The sequence below is a fragment of the Poeciliopsis prolifica genome, unplaced genomic scaffold, assembly GCF_027474105.1.
Source record: "Poeciliopsis prolifica strain line A6 unplaced genomic scaffold, Auburn_PproV2 SCAFFOLD026, whole genome shotgun sequence".
Taxonomy (NCBI): Eukaryota; Metazoa; Chordata; class Actinopteri; order Cyprinodontiformes; family Poeciliidae; genus Poeciliopsis; species Poeciliopsis prolifica.
Window position 1 is genome coordinate 6121498 of NW_026562401.1, and position 16520 is coordinate 6138017.

The 16520-nt window shown below is 37.8% G+C and overlaps 2 protein-coding genes across 3 annotated transcripts; one reads left to right on the top strand and one right to left on the bottom strand.

Annotated features, from left to right (window-relative positions):
* The first annotated feature begins 587 nt into the window (after positions 1-587).
* Positions 588-4741, top strand: cdca3 (cell division cycle associated 3). Its single transcript, XM_055047442.1, has 6 exons — positions 588-674; positions 1265-1415; positions 2871-2991; positions 3065-3877; positions 3963-4030; positions 4413-4741. Exons 2-6 carry the CDS (start codon positions 1284-1286, stop codon positions 4503-4505), a joined length of 1227 nt encoding a protein of 408 aa, XP_054903417.1. The 5' UTR covers positions 588-674; positions 1265-1283; the 3' UTR covers positions 4506-4741.
* A 1171-nt stretch (positions 4742-5912) lies between these two features.
* Positions 5913-14746, bottom strand: gnb3a (guanine nucleotide binding protein (G protein), beta polypeptide 3a). 2 transcript variants are annotated; one of them, XM_055047574.1, is made up of 9 exons: positions 14386-14746; positions 12295-12399; positions 11261-11406; positions 10764-10827; positions 9606-9768; positions 8830-8896; positions 8553-8754; positions 8259-8475; positions 5913-6960 (listed from the first exon to the last, which is right to left on the bottom strand). In XM_055047574.1, the coding sequence occupies exons 2-9, from the start codon at positions 12349-12351 to the stop codon at positions 6854-6856; spliced, it is 1023 nt and encodes a 340-aa protein (XP_054903549.1). In that variant the 5' UTR covers positions 12352-12399; positions 14386-14746; the 3' UTR covers positions 5913-6853. The 2 variants fall into 2 exon arrangements, with proteins under 2 accessions (XP_054903549.1, XP_054903550.1); XM_055047575.1 differs by lacking the exon at positions 14386-14746 and adding an exon at positions 12503-12883.
* Positions 14747-16520: the final 1774 nt, after the last annotated feature.

The following is a 16520-nucleotide window of genomic DNA, read 5'->3' on the forward strand; positions in this document are numbered from 1 at the left end:
TGGGAGATTTGCGGGATATTTAATTAGCAAAAAACTTTCATTGCAGGTATCAAGAAGAAGCTTTTAGAGTTGAAATTGTCTGCTGATTTTCTCTTACAGGAGAAAAATAAGAGAAAATGTCATCTCTTTCTGTATTTGATTAAAATTTACATACATTTTATTACAAGCCATAAAAGTTACATATTTTGAAATAACTAATGTTCACATAGAAATTCATCATTTAGAAATATATTTTAAATATATGTCAATAAAATGTAATTTTCTAAATTAAGCTTGAATATCACTACGTTTTTAGTTATTTTAACTGACCTGTACACCGCGTGTTTTTCTTCTATGTCTTTTCTTCCGAAAAGAAATGAGTTTAAATAATGCAAATGGGTGTTATTCTCGAAGATTTCTAACGAATATTTTATCTTTGGCGCAGGCTGTTTAGCTTAACGTTCAAAAACGTCGTTACGCATAGACCACGCCCATTTCAAACGTGGCTTCCTTTAAGCCAATGGGACTTGAGGTGGCAAAGCGGAAGCGTGCTCTTATTGGTTCGTTTGAAAGAACAAGGCACGCAATCCCTCCATTTAAATCTTTTAAAAACTCATGTTTTCCTGCCTATCGGAAGGTGAAGTTGGAAGTGAAAGGGTCTGTGTGGCCCAGCGATTGGCTTTGTCTTGTCTAAGGTAAAGAAAAACTTTGAAAACTTAAACTTTACATATTTGTCTTAGCTTTGTCATTAAAACGGATAAACAACAAGTTAATTGACGTTTCATTGACTGAACTGCGTTGTTTTTGACTTGCTTGTTAATCTTAAACATTTAATTTCTTAAGTATATCAGCAATTAAGTGATTGATATATTAAAAATAAGCATTTTTAACATCTATTACTATTACTCGCGGGCTTGACCAGTTTGTAATCTCTCTTTTTGTGTATTTTGGGAAATGAACCTTGTCAATATTTCTACTTTCTTCACTTTTTTTTTCAAACAAATTTGCTGTTACTTGCATTAGTCCTTACCACATCTGCCTTTTGTCCAAGCAATAATTGCAAGTATGCTGCAATTATTGCTATACAGCCACTGTTTGTTTTAGAACAGTGGCTGTATAGAATCCCCAGTAAGCAAAATAAATTTGTTTTAAATTGTTATATTATTCGATAGAAACATGTTGACTTAAGATCACTTTGCAGGGTTCATGTCAGTTCTTAATCAGTTGCATATTTCTTGTGTTGTTTTTGAAGTTAAACTTGCTTTTTTGTCCACCTGTGATTCAGGTAATCTTTAATAGGCATTATGGGAACAAGTGAAAGCAAGATGGCTGCATCTGCAGATGCAAAACCACAACCAGCCTTCAAGAAGACGCATGTAAGCCATCTAATAGATCCACGCTCTCCCTCTGCAGGGATTGATCGAACACCCATTCAGGTTGGTTATCTGGTTCGACTACACACTTTAATCCATTTCATTGACACAGACCAACACAACACAAAGCAGTGCATGTATTTTTCAGCTCCTGTAATCCCAGTTTAAATCCAGCTTCTCTTTGAAGGTCTCTGACAAACTAACAGCATCATGAAGCCCAACGGACTCTGCAAACAAGTCAGACATAAGGTTATGGAGAAGTTTAAATCAGAGTTAGGCTATCAAATATCAATATTGAAACCTTAGAGTATTGTTCAGTCTGAGAAGACGATTTGTTAAATCTGCAAACCTACCAGGTCATGGCTATACTAAATAGCAGAACTTTTAATCAAAGAAACAAACCAATGTCCTATGGTAACGCTACAAGGATTCATTGCTCAAGTTCAAGAATCAGCGATATCTTCTGGTTGTGCACTTCATAAATCTGCCCATAGAGAAGAGTGGAAAAAAGGAAAGCTATGAGAGGTCATGTTTGCTAAAAGACTACAAAATGTTTGAGACTGGGGGCTTTCAACAGGACAAAACTAATGAAATGGTTTAGCTCACACTAAAACTCCAGGCTCTGGAGTCTGTTGTTGTGCAACTTGTAGTTGTGGATGTTCCCCAACACACTTGAGTTGAATTGGCTCATTAGCATTTCTCTGTGAAAGGTAATTTGGTCACCTGATTCAGATGAAGTGGCTGCATGATAGAAAATTTTGCAACAGCTATGTTGGTAGAAATATTTTCTCTTTTCTCACATCTCTTGTTCTCACTCTGTGACCTTGAGCATTTGCTGCTGTGAGACGCTGTCCACCTGGCTAAATATTTCATTAGCAGGAAAAATAAGGGATCATATCCCTTGGAATAGCTTGACCAACAATAACTGCTCTGCAAACCAGTCCTTTGTCATGTGAATGTTGCACACACTGATGTTGCAATTATTAGAAATTATGATATAGTGCAGCCTTACCAGGGAGGAGTTTATGTTATGTTTATGTTATCATAAACATGTTATGTTGTGTAAATGAAATTTGGTTGATTGATTGATTGATTTGATATGTACTGAAAGTTTATTCATGATATTTTGTAGTACAATTGTGATAGCAATGAGTGACAATGAGAACTGTTTGTTTATTTTTTAGGAAACAGCAATTGTAACCCCACAGACACACATGCTTGAAAAAATTCCATTTGTAATATCTTCACTGACCTGCAAACAATAACTTTATTGTCAAATTGAACAAACGGTGAACAAAATGGTAAAATCTCAGTCTGGATAGTTTTTTTTTTTTTTTTTTTTTTTTTTTAAATAACTGGAATTTATTGTGACAATAAATAAAACTTTTTAAGATATTTATGATAAATGCCTCCACTTGTAGTTTATATACATTATGACTTCTTGTTTCAAAGTAACCAGATGTGGACAAGGTGTGAATACTTCTGGTAAGTGCTGGCTAAGTTTACTTCACCTCTTAGGTTTGTGGAAAGGAGTCCACCTCTGCTGCAGCCGTGAAGAGAGAGTGTCCCCTGGCTCTAAACGATCCCCGCTCGCCTACCGTTGGCATCACCCGCACCCCTGTGAGGGAAATCATGAGGGGTAAGTAACTTCCTGCTGGCCTTTACTCAGCCTCAACGGTCTGAACTTGAACTTCTGCTTTTTCTTCCCCCAGCAACCGTCGGATCCTTTGCCCGCCGCCTGGGCATGCTCTTCCACAACGAGGCTGAAGGCAAAGTCCCTGAAGGTCCTCAGAAACACCACAGTGATCCAGTTGATGAGGTCCAAGGGGACGAGGAGCTGGCCTCCACGGAGCCGCTTCTCAGTCCACGCAGAGCAACTAACTATAGCTCTCTTGCCGAACACGCGAACATCTTGGCCACCCCCGATCAACCTTCTCAGGTGTTCGTTGGCAACTCGAGTCCCTTTGAGCTTCTCTGGGATCCTCAGGTGGCAGTGGAGATCGAAACGGAAGCAAATATTAGCCTGGAGGAGGCAGAAGAAGCCAGGGAGACCCCGTTGCACAAGAGGCTGAGCATGAGCCTGATAACATGCCATGAGGGGGCAACTTCATCTCAGGTGTTTGCTGAGATTCACCATGAATGTCGTGCTTTCTCAGAACCTAATGTGGAAAAGGACCAAGTTGTGGACGGCGTGGATCATGCGTACGCCCTTCCCTCTGTTACAGTCCAGCCAAAGGAAGCAGAGGAAACCAAATCTTCTCTGCCTCCCTCAGAGCAACCAGATGCCCCCAGTCCAGAGCAGGTGCCTGTGTGTACAGGTATCCGCTGCCCCACCTTTGACATGAAGAGCCCCAGTCAGCTGGAGTTCAAGCCGCAGTGGTTGGGGAAAGGTTTTGGTGCCACTGGGCTGAGATCCAGAGGAGTTCAGGGAAACAAAGGAAGCTCCTCTCCTCTTGCTGTCCGTGTGGCAGTAAAGAACATTGGCAACGAAAACAAGGGGAAGTCTGGAAAACTGAAGCAAAAAGGTGTGTAATGTGGAAAGAATTAGTGTGAAGACTTTTGTCTTTTTTTTAAAATAGATTTGTAAGTTTTGGGGTGTTTCTCCTCCAGGTACTGAGGGTCGTTCTCCTCTTCAGATCCTTAAGGAGACCAACTCTCCCTGTGACCAACGTTCTCAGGTACAAACAAGCTTTCATTTATTACACTAATACCATTGTTTCTTAAAGAGGACCCATTATTATGCTTCCTTGAACAGAGATACATGTTCACTACTTTTTTTATTTTGAATATTTTTGAAATAGCTCTTTTTCTAAATACCCCAAAATATTAACTTGTTCCCAAAAAATGTATGGGTGGTTTTCGTTTTGTTTGCTTGTAAGCACTTGGGCTGGGTTTTTGTTTTTTTATTATTATTATTTTTAGAAGCAGTAGAGACCCAAATGTGAATTTAACTTAATGTGAGCCCTTAAAGCACATGTTGACTTATTGCAGAAGGATTTTTGATTGTATAATTTAATAAAATGAATCATTGCAGTGACATTCTCTGTTTTCGCTGTTCAGATGAAGCTGAAGGTGTCCAATCAGTCCAAGCAGAGACTTGGACAGATGGACCGCCGAGTGCTGGCAGCGTCTCTGGACAAGGAGAACCACTGAAAGAAGATATTCAGAATCTGTGCCTCTATACATTTTTTTAAAAATGCGCTTTTATGTGTATAGCTTCTGGAAGCTTCTATTTGAAGTATGTAAATATTGTATCTGCTATATCCTGCAGTTTCCTACTCTGTCCTTTATCTTTATATGTGAGATTTTGTTCACTTTTTTGTCAGACTTTTTTTAAAGCATTTGTGTAATTTTAAATTTGTCAAATCTTTTTGTCAACAGAATAAAGGTTTAACACTAAAAAATGAAGCTGCCTTTTCATTTTCTGGTACTTTTAGCAAAAGTGCATTGTGCTCCTCTGGTTTACCCGTCTCTACTCTTACTGCCACATATGCAGAAGATTTGTAAAAATCCTAAAAACAAATTGTTGTTGTAGAACATGTTCACACATGCTGTTAAATGTGAAGCCTTTTTTTATTTTGGGCCAGAGGGACACCATTTGATTCTCTAATACGTTTCACAATCCTGAAGCATAAAGAGTTGGCCAGTTCCTTTTGTGATTTCCATCTCACATCAGTTTATTTATTTTTTTAAATTATAAAGCATTTGAGTGCATACAGGTCTCTTTTTGTGTCTGGGAAATTGTTAATATAGTTTTTGACAACTTTTTCTGCTGAAAGATCCAATGTTGACACGTTTTCACTTTAGGGTCCACAAGAATGTTTTTTTTTTTCTTTTTCTTTTTTATTTCTAGGTATTAAAAGTGTTCCCAGAGTCGAGGCAGACCAACTCATCAAAATCCTCCATAGTGGACATGAAGAGCTTCATGTACTCATCCTTGGTTTTACATTGGACCCACCTTGAGCATTTGCTGAAACATTTTCACAAATTAAACGGTACTTTTTCAACCTCCTGGAGCTCCGCTGGGGTTGCATTTAAGTAGTCTTTTTACTTTTCTTTTTTTATATATATATTTGATCGCTCTTGTGGCCTGTATTTGAAGGAAGTTTGACAGGAAACAGGGTAATGAGAGGGGGAAGACATGCGGCAAATGTTGCCAGGTCAGGAATTGAACCTGCGACCACTGCCATGAGGACTGGGTCGCGCTTTTCCCCTGCACCACCACAGCACGCCCCACTCAACAGTTTTTCACTCTTCAGTATTTTTTTTTTTCAGATGACTACACTCTTGTACAGAAATATAAAAGAAGTGGAACTCTAAGTATAAGCATATTTTTTGTGCCAACTTTCCACTTTTGCTGTCAGGTCAATCGGTTTCTGTATTGCCTTGATGGACTAGTGACCCTTCCAGTGTGTGACTGCTGAAGATGAGCACTAGTGCGACCCTCCAAGGACCAGCAGGTACAGACAATAAATGGATAAAACTGATATTGTGTTCTCACTTAAACTTCAGTTTATCAAAGTAGTGAACATTATGAGAGTCAGAAATTAAGACTGTACAAACGTTTAGCAGAATCACAAATTTATTCATTTACATTGCAGTGTAGATCAAGTTTTGAAAAAGATGCCGTTGAAATTTTAGTTTGACATTCATCTACATGAGAATTCAATCAGTATTCAGAGCCTACCTGCTATAGAGATAAATGTATAAGCAGATATATAAATATTCAAGGTTACTGTTTTGTTACAGTTTTGACTTGAGACAAAAGGGTCACCAAGTAACCATTTTACTAATCCATCCGTCATTTTGAGTTTTTACCTATTTACTGAGGGGATAAAGCCAAAAACAATCCCAAATTCTGCTAAGTATTGTCCATCAGTAACATACAAAACAAACACAAATGCAGACATTTGCAAACTATTGACTCAAGTTTAAATAAAATTAGAAAATAAAAAGAAAGTTTAAGTACTTAGGGGATCTACTGAAGCAAAAACAAATGATTGTAAATCATGTTATTCATGTGGTGTAACCTATGTTCTCATATAAAACAGCGTATAAGTGGAGCTTCTGTGACGCTACACAGACTGTAACTTGACATGTTTTTAGTTCTGACTCATCCAGTGTGCTACCATTTCCATTTGGCAACTGTTCGCATTGGGTAATCTTAATATTGCTCCAAAAATTATGCATCCGCCATCTGTTTCATCTGAATTACAGATTAACTAATGAGAAGTTTGACTAAGACGCCCACTCTTTTGCTCTACCCTAATTTCCGCCAGAACATGAGAAGAAAGGTGAGAGTGCAGTGCGACTGGGAGAAGAGGAAATCCTGGCATTACACTCCTCTTCTCCAACATAAGAAACAACTTGGCACAGATAAAATACCCTCTTCTCACTCTACGTGTCTCCTCCTGCCTCCATTGATCTCGTCTTGTTTTAAATCTCCACGTTTCCAAGCATAAATGAACCACTTTCTTTCTGCTTGTAGCAGAGGGACAGCCTCAGTTCCATATCTTGAGGAAACTGTCCCAGGATCCCGTGCAGCAGGCCATGCCGTCTGCAGACACGCCGATGCAGCTCACTCTGTTGTCGTGACCGGCCAACACCCCTGAAAAAACAGCATAAATCAAAGAAGGTGAATATTTCTGAAATAAATAACATAACAATATGAACATAATATAATACATCTATTTGCTTATATTCACTAAAACGAATGTTTTCCAATAGTTTTCAATAGACCAAATGATGTCATTGGTCTGTAAACTCCTGATAGGTCAATCAAAACATAATAAGAAATTGTTTTGGACTGAGCTGAACAATAAACTAAATATATTGTGTTATTTAGATCATCAAGAACTGCACGGCATTCTGGGGGATGTAATCAGAGGAAAGACTTTAGCTAGTAAGCCTCTCAAGACTTGCTAAGTAAAGTGAGTGGAATCAGCTCACTAACTCACTCTTTGGTTACCTGGCAACTCACTCTTTGGTTACCTGGCAACTCACTCTTTGGTTACCTGGCAACTCACTCTTTGGTTACCTGGCAACTCACTCTTTGGTTACCTGGCAACAACTTGTTGGGAAACTTGCTCAGCAGCAGTTTCAGGTTTCACCAATCGCCCCATGACTTCTTAAAAATAAAAAAACAACGGTGTGGAGAGAAAACTGGATGCAACAGGAAAAGTCACACCACCAGTTTGGCAGTATTTCAGATTTCTAAAACAAAAATCTCATCAATAATTATTGATATCGACTGATATGAAACTGATATCTTCAGAAGTCTTTCAGCCAGGTCATCCAGTCCCATTTTGAATCTATTTTATCAAACACACACAATGGGATTCTCTAGCCATCATAATATCTATGAAGCAAACGGCTCTGTGTCCCAGAGATAAACATGTTTAGACTGAAATTTACTTCTCAACTCCGAAAGCAAAAAACTGAGAGTTTATCCAAAGCAAAGAAGAAAACAACATAAAAGCCGGGTTACAGTTTGAAAATGCATTTAGGTATCTTTGGTGGCAAGTCCAATTGTTTGTGGAAGCAAAATTGAAGCTTTACCTCCACAAACTATTTTTATTTATTTCTTTATTTTATTTATTTTTTAGTAAAAAGGACATTCACAAGCTGGAAAACATCATTTTGTGGGGATACTTTGCTGCTGGAGGGACTGGTGCGCTACACAAAACAGATGGCATGATGAGTAAAAAACTTTATGTGGAAATTCTGAAGCAACAGCGTCAAACATCAGGCAGAAAGTTAAAGTCCAATTGGACAATGAGCAAAATAATACAAGAAAATTCAGTTCCTAGGACAACAAAGTGATGGGTTGGCCATCACAAAGCTCCCCTCACTGTCCTCTGCAGGGCGAATGTTTCCATAACTGATCAGGTTTCCACGTGTACCTACCCACTCTCTCAGCCTTCAGCGTGTCCCAGATGTTCACATTGAAGTCGTCATAGCCAGCCAGTATCAGCCGGCCGGACAGGGACGGGGCCAGCGAGGTGACGCCGCACATGATGCCGGAGTCTTGGTAGGTGATGAGCTCCTGGTCAGCCCGCAGGTCAAACAGCTTACAGGTGGCATCGTCTGATCCTGTTATCACTGCGTTACCATTGGGAAAAAACTGGAAAGAATGACAAATTATTACAAATCAGGGCTTTTAGAGGAAAAATACCCTGAAAATGTCTTCTTCGTGCGTACCCCAATGGCATTGACATCACTCTCATGGCCTCCGAAGGTCTGTCTGCAGGTGCCCTCCCTGATGTCCCACAGCTTCGCCGTAAAGTCACATGCTCCTGAGATGAAAAACTTAAAGTCTGGCGCTACGGCCAGGGACATGCAGTCTCCTTGGTGTCCACCAAAAACAGTCTTCTGGGTCCCTGTCTCAATGTCCCAGAGGATGCTGAAATGAAATGAGATTTTATTTTATGCCCTAAACACTGAGATGACGGTCCAGTCAGCTGTGATCTGTTCCTACCAGGTGCAGTCGCCTGAGCTGGTGATGATCTCAGTGTCGCTGATGAAGCGGCAGCAGGAAAGATAACCTGGGAAGACAGAATAGTTAAAAACTAGAGATGAAACGATCCACTTTTTTCTTTTCCAGTACCGATACAAATATCTGGGGTTGCTGGGGAAACTGTATCGAAGCCGATGCGGCTTCGAGACAGAAAAACAGAGCTGAACTTACTAAAAATGTTCCTTTTTTAAAAACACAGTCAAAAAATGTACTGAATAATATTTCTTTGATAACTCTGCACCACTACAGCACACCCTAATACACCAATCACTTGATTGATCAAACATGGAAACACAACAAAATTTTAGCAATTTTAAGTATAAGAACCAGTGTAAAATAAATTATAATGAAACTGACAAAAACAATAGGATGACTACCTTGTTCAAACATGGAAAAACAAACTGCTACAAAATGTGCAATAAGGAATTCTAAATATAATATAAATAAATTATAAGTTACGGAGGCGCTAAGAGAACAAACTATAGAACTATACTGAATAGATGTGCCCTCATGTATTGGTCACAGTAACTGCATTTTCATTACAAATGTGCAAAAACATCTTTGTCAATATTCCGCTAATGTAAAAATAAATAAACACAAATTTGCAGTTACGGTGTTTCCATTAAATAAGAAAGCCAAAAAAAAAAACTACCTCATCCGACCACCAAAGTTTTTTCTAGAAAAAAATTACATTTTTCTTTTTGTCGTTTCAATTTGCTGAATTACACGCATCGTACCTGTGTGTGCGGCCAGCTCTCGCATCACCTTGACGTTCCCATCCTTCCCCTTCAGGTTGTAGATGGAGCACATGTTGTCCAGACCGCCGCAGGCCACCAGGTTTCCTGAAGGCGCGTAGGCACATGTCATCACCCAGGACGACTTCAGCGGGATGGCGTTCACCTGGCAAACACACATATCAAAAATAGTTTTATTTAGTTTTAGCAATCTGTGTCTTTTGAATAAAAAGTCTATCCAAAACAAATATATGCCTTGAGAGCGAAGAGTGCCAAGTCGTAAAAAGTAACTTATGAAATAATTATTTAAACGTACTGTTAATGTATTAACGCTGGATATAAATACATAAATAATTTATTAAATGTAGAATTATTTATCCATGCCTCAGTTAATTATATTGATTTCATGATTAAATAAATCATTTTACATACCTTTGCTGAAGCACATCAACTTCACCAATCAAACTCAGTGGGCGGGGCTAAGGGAGACCCGGCGTCTGATTGGCTGCTTCAAAACAACTTTTCAAAGAAATAATTAGCTATATCCAATTTTAAAAATGAAACAATCCAAATTATTAATTCTGTATTTAATGAATTATTTCTGTACTTATTTCTAGTTAAAAAAAACAGTGGCACATCTAAGTAATTATTTCATAAGTTAGCTATTGTTTTATTTGGCAGTCTTCACTCTCCGTAGATAATTGGCTAAATATTCCTATTCAATAACACATATAGAATAAGGCATAAAATTTAATAGATAATATTAAAAGCCAGAAAAGAGGAGGTGTAAGTTTGGATGAACTGATCTGTGAGCTTAGATTATTTTCTTAAAACAGAAAACAAATGCCAGAAAACAAATGAAGTTGTGAAAAATAGAGTTTTTACAAACACTAAATAAAAATAACCAGGAGTTTTATCATGATATTGCTGTATATCATAACACAGCAATGTATGATATACAGGCATTCAAAAAAAAGGACAAAATCATCAATAAATAAAAAGTTGTAGCTCATTCAGACGTTTCAACAGTGAATTTTGTGAAAAATGTTCTGTAAATAAAACTGCCTGGCTCTTTGCCCTGCGTTATAACTCCTGACACTCAGTCTTCAGTGGAAAGACAAATCCAGTCGTTCCAGGTGACACTGTTTGTTTCTGACCCACCTTGTTGGTTGTGACGCTGTCCCACACGATGAGTTTTCCATCCTGTGAGGCGCTGACACACAGCCTGCAGCACACAGGAACAAAAACACAAAAATCACATCAAACTCTGAAAAACAAAACCTTAAGTACTTTTGTCTAGTTTTTAGTGCAAGTATCTGAGTTCACTAAATTTGAAGTAATAATATTAATATTGAAGGCCTATTTCCACTGGCAGATTATTTCACTTATAACATGAAGAAGATATATTGCTAAAAGTGAATTTATTGTTATCAATATTAAGGAATTATTTACTTTAAACAAACTCCTATAGCTTAAGTTGTTTTTCTTATTTTAAGTGAACTAAGATATTTGAAATAGAAACTAGACAAAAAAAATACTTGGAAAGATTTTGAGATTTTGCAGTGAGATGCTCTAAAAATAATTTGTCCAAGCTGTTTTATTGTATCTAACACACCTCTAAACCAGGTGAGCTCGTCTGCAAGGTTACATGTATTTACCTGGAGTCAGTGGACCAGTGCATGGCGTAGATCTTGGCCAGGTGACCCCGTAGCGTCTTCCTGGTCTTCATCTGGATGCGGCCCACCACAGTGATGCCCGCTGCCGCCTCCTGCAGGGTGGTGTCCTGCACCCCCTTACGGGCCGCCTGCGGAGCACACAGACCCAAAGCACAGTTACCCTCACAGAGAAAATGCACAAAACTCAGGCTTTCTAATGCGATTATGTCACCACAAATCATCACCAACACACGGGAACATGTGATCGCAAGTTCCACAAATAATTATATACACATCCAAAATTTAAAAATTAGCCAATTTCTTTCACTTTTTAATTTTTTAAATCATAAATTATAATTTTTACATGTGAAATACACATTTTTAAAGTTATCACATGACCTAATGTAACAAGTTTTACATACATGTGACATGCATGCATAACATATTTGATCTGATATCCCTTGAGCTTCACATGAGACTTCCACACAGAAAACCTCTGTACATGTGTAAAGTTTTCCCATGTGTTTCATTTGTTTGAAACGTCTGATGTGAAACATGAGCTGAAAAAGTTTAAATGTTGAATATTTGACCATTTGTGCTTCACATGTTACATAATTTTTCACATCAGAAAAACATTTTTGGAAAAAATATGGATGGCTTTACCCTCAGTTTCACATACTATTACGCAATTTAATTTCCAAATTAAATAAAACTTCACATGTTACAAAATAATGTAATTTACGGCAGTGGCATGAAAATGTTATTTCACATGTTAATTTGATACACATATGAAAAATATATTAAATTCTAAGTCATTTCTATTTTTTAAATGACACATAAGGCCATTATGACAATATATAATGTGATTTTAACAGTGAGGACACATGTGAAAAGTGTTTCTACATGTGTTTTTACCCTATTGATTCACAGAATAAGATGGATTCATTTCATAAGGATGATAATTTACCCTGAGAATCACCATAAAATGCAATAAACTTAGTTTTTTCCTGATTTTTGACAGAGACGGATCTACTTACAGTGATCTGATCTTTGAGGCTTTCTGCCTCCTTTCTCAGCTGCTCCATTTCACCCATGGTGATGATTACCAGCAAATGTCACCAGTGGAAATAGAAAAAGTCGTCCTAAGACAAAAACCATGAAAAAAACATAATAAAAGTCAGGTGATTAGAAAGAAACACTTCCACCTGTGCTTTCACCTCATATCGGAATCGAACCCGCGCCTACCTGAGCTTGTTAACCTGCCTTACGCTTGACTCCAAGTAAGTGCTGCTTTGCAAGTCAAACGAACCCTCGTCTGCTTTGCAAACTTTCATAAATACGCAGAAACTCGCAGAGAAACCCGCGGGGCACACCTTCAGGACAACGTCAGCGCACACACACGCAGAAACCAGAGAGAGGTCAAACGAGGAGGCAAACATGACTTTAACGACTCAGTTTGTTCTTCCAGAAGATGCAACACATCCTCACCCTGAATGTACACAGAAAACCAGAATGTCCTGTCGCCGTGCCAGATGTGTATCGGCTCCTCCTGAAGCAACGCGGCGTTTGTGCTGAGCTCTCACTTAGTGCTGATGGTTTTTGAATTTTGGTAATGTGGTGATTAAAAAGGGTAGAAAATCAATCGCCTAATGGCTGAACTCACACGGTGTGACAAATGCAATCAGCAGACAGGCGAAGAAGCAATCACAGATTTAAAAATAGAGCATTTCCCAGCAAACAAATATGATAAGCTGACATAGCAGATTACTTTTTGTTATGAATGAGCAATCAGGATATCTGATCTTCCTTTGTCTTACCTGAAAAACAATCGTATGTGTGCTACCCTATGTGTGCAGGCTGCAATCTTTCAGTCGCTCTTCTCACTATTTGAATGAGTGTCCTTGTCATAACACATGACCAAGAGGATTTGCCTTTAATTTGTTTAAAGTAAAAAAAAGAGAGGGGAAGAGAGTGAAGGTGATATTAACTTTCAATGAAAGAGATCTGATTTATTATTATTATTAAATGTCTGATTTAAAACCTGGCAGTTTCTTTCAGCAGCTGAAAGTGAAAACTGGGGAGGATTTTATTATTCTTTTTATTTTATTGTTATTTGTTGTTTCAGTTGCCTTTTCGCCGTCCGGTTCCTGGACCTCTGTCGTTGTTTCCATGTGATTAAATGGCTGCTGGAGGGAGAAGTGCATTAAGGCAGGGAGGGAGGAGGAGAGGTGAGACAGAAGAGCCAGTTTATTTTTATTATTTTTTTTTTTTAAAAATCCAACAGAGTTGAGATTTTAAGGGAAGCCTTTTGAATCAAATCTGCTCTCATCCGATTATTGACTGCTCTTTACATCTGGATGAGAGTCGGAGAAAGGGATGGGGAGAGGATAGCGGGAGGAGACGGGCAGATGGAGGAGAGGCAGCTGGAGTTTTTTGTTTGCAGTAATTTCTGAAAATGACATCTATTGATCAAGTTTTAAAAGTTGAAAAATGACCTTTAGAGTCATATTTTTCCAGTATAAATCTGAATGTGTGCACACAACCAATTTAATTCTGCTTTTTGAGGAATCCCACTGGAGAGGGAAGTTGCTTTTACTGAGATTATCTCTCCATATAATACCACCATAATATTTGCCTCAAATCTCTTTTTTATCTGCCACGAAAGATTAGCAAACAACAAATATGTTCATTGAGTTTGTTGCAATATGAGGTTGTCATCAGCATGAAGGAGAATATTTAAACAAAAACTGTTAATTCATCTTGATGTGCTGGATTTTTACATTTGAAAGCTTTTATACTTTAAGGAAGAGTTAAAGAAACAACCTAATTTATAAAAGATCTAACTGATAGATGTGATTTTATTTGAATTTATTTTTAAATTTACACAGAATAAGTATTGATCAGCCAAAAAACAAGATTAGAGAATGAATAGTAGCAACAAAAATACACAAACAACAAAATAAAATAAAGAAGGAGATACGCAAATCAGCATAATCCAGCGGTGTCGCAACAAAAACAATTAAACATATGTGGTTTGGGATTTATATATATTTTTCTTCACTAAATGTGATTTTATCCTTTCGGTGAACTTTTTTCCTGGTCACTGAAGCACATAAGTGTCCACTCACCAATCGACTGTCTGGATCTTCAGCAGCTCTTCCTCCAGCGGTCAGATCGCTTCAGGTCGTTGTCATAAGTTCAGCACACTTTCTCCTCCGCTCAGTCACTTATTGTTGTCGCACACGCAGCGCGATGCTTCTCGCTCGGTCCACCGCTCCTATGAGAAACAGATGAGGATTGCAGGGATGAAGGCAGATCAGCGATGAGGGGATAAACCTGATGGACAGAGAAGAGGGGCAGATCGGGGCGGGGGAGAGGAGGGAAACCAAACAAGGTGTAAAACGTGGATGTGGGGGTACAGAGATGGAAACCATACTGGGGAGGGAAGGAGACTGGATGTCAGACCTGGGAAGATGGCTATTTATGGTGGTCAGAGCTGCAGTTTGTGTTCTGTAAACCTGAACTGAAGCTAATATTAGAAAGTTGGTGGATGGAGAGGAAGATCAGCAGAGCAGAGACCAGACTGGAAGGAGTAATGTGGGAAATTACTGATAGGCCTGTCGAGAATAAATCTGTTAATCACACAATAAAACGAAATTAATATTCCAATTTACATGATTTATCACTGGATGACAAAAATCTTCATTCTGATGCTTTGGACTCAATTTTGTTCACAGACACTTCATAATAGGGATGCACCGATTTATCGATTGATATTTTTGGTTTTTGGCCTTTACCTACATGTAAAAATGATCTTATTGACCTCAGCAAAGGTCTAAAAATTGACCTCTGTCCTCTTCTGCTCCCCTGTCAGGAAGGTTTGACTGACTGACTGGCTCACCAAGTAAAGTATGAACATTTACATTTAATAGTTGGTGTTGCTCCACTGGCACCAACTCAGCAACTTTCTTGCTTTATTTAGCAACATTTCAGACCAAAAAATTGGTTCTGGGAAAAATCAGAATCGCCAGGTCAGGCTTTTAAAAATCGCTAATCGGACAAAAACAATCGGTGCAGCCCAACTTCAAAATTATTTTTATTTCTTGTTTCTGTTGTTTTTTTTTACTGTGAATATTCAAAACATCTTGCATTATTATGCAATAACCATAATATCACTTAAAAGTTATCACAAAACAACAATGTTATTGATTATTGCAATACTTATCGTCCATCAAAACATGTTATTGTAACAGGATGAATTGTTGGAGCATAAAAATAAAAAGTTTACCTGGTTTATAATTACAATGCAAACAGAACTTGACAAAATGTAACATCTGTCACTGGTTTCTCAATTTTTGACAGCATGATGTTTTATATTACTTTTTATTTTTGTGTTTCTATGATGTAGAGCTGAAATGTGCCATACAAATAAACTTAAATTTACTTGAGAACTTGTTTTATTATGATTATTATTTTCATTATTATTATTATTGTTATTATTATTATATTAGAGAAAACACAAGATTTTCCTCTGTAATCCACATTTGTCCAGTGGTAAAAGTATTTATGTAACTGACCGTTCTAAAGCTCAGGCTGCAGCACCTGTGTGAATTAGACAAGGCAAGCTTATTTGTATAGCACATCTCAACAACAAGGCAGTTCAGAGTGCTTTACATAATGAAAATATCGAACAACACAAAAACATGCAGCATCATACAGGAAGGTTGATGCATAAAGATAAAAATCTATTTGAAATTTAAACTTCTATTTCTATAAAGTTACCAAAGAATACCAGAAATCACAATATCTATGGGCTATGTTCAGTTTTTTAAATCTGTCATGTCTTATTTGTTTGCTTTTTCATACAAAATGTTTGAGTTGGCTGATATTACATTAATAAAACCTAAAATTGAATCATTTTGTATGAATTTGTGTTTTCCAAAACAATTTGCACATAAATATAACAACTGAATGAGCTCTGTGAGACAAAAACTGACTGGAAATCTTCACTAAAGGACTCAAATGCCAAAATGCTGCCTGCAATTAACATTAACATAAAATAAAATGTCCCTACTATAGCTTAAATGGGTCAAATATAAACATATCATTTCCAGTCAAGGATTGAAACCAGTTAAGACAAACACTGTGCCAAAAAAAACCCAAAACAGCATGAACTCTTTGTTTGCATGTTTTGTCCATATATCTAAATCTGGAGCCGAATAAACCGGCTTGTGATGTGTGTCAATGTGTGTGCTGCCCACTT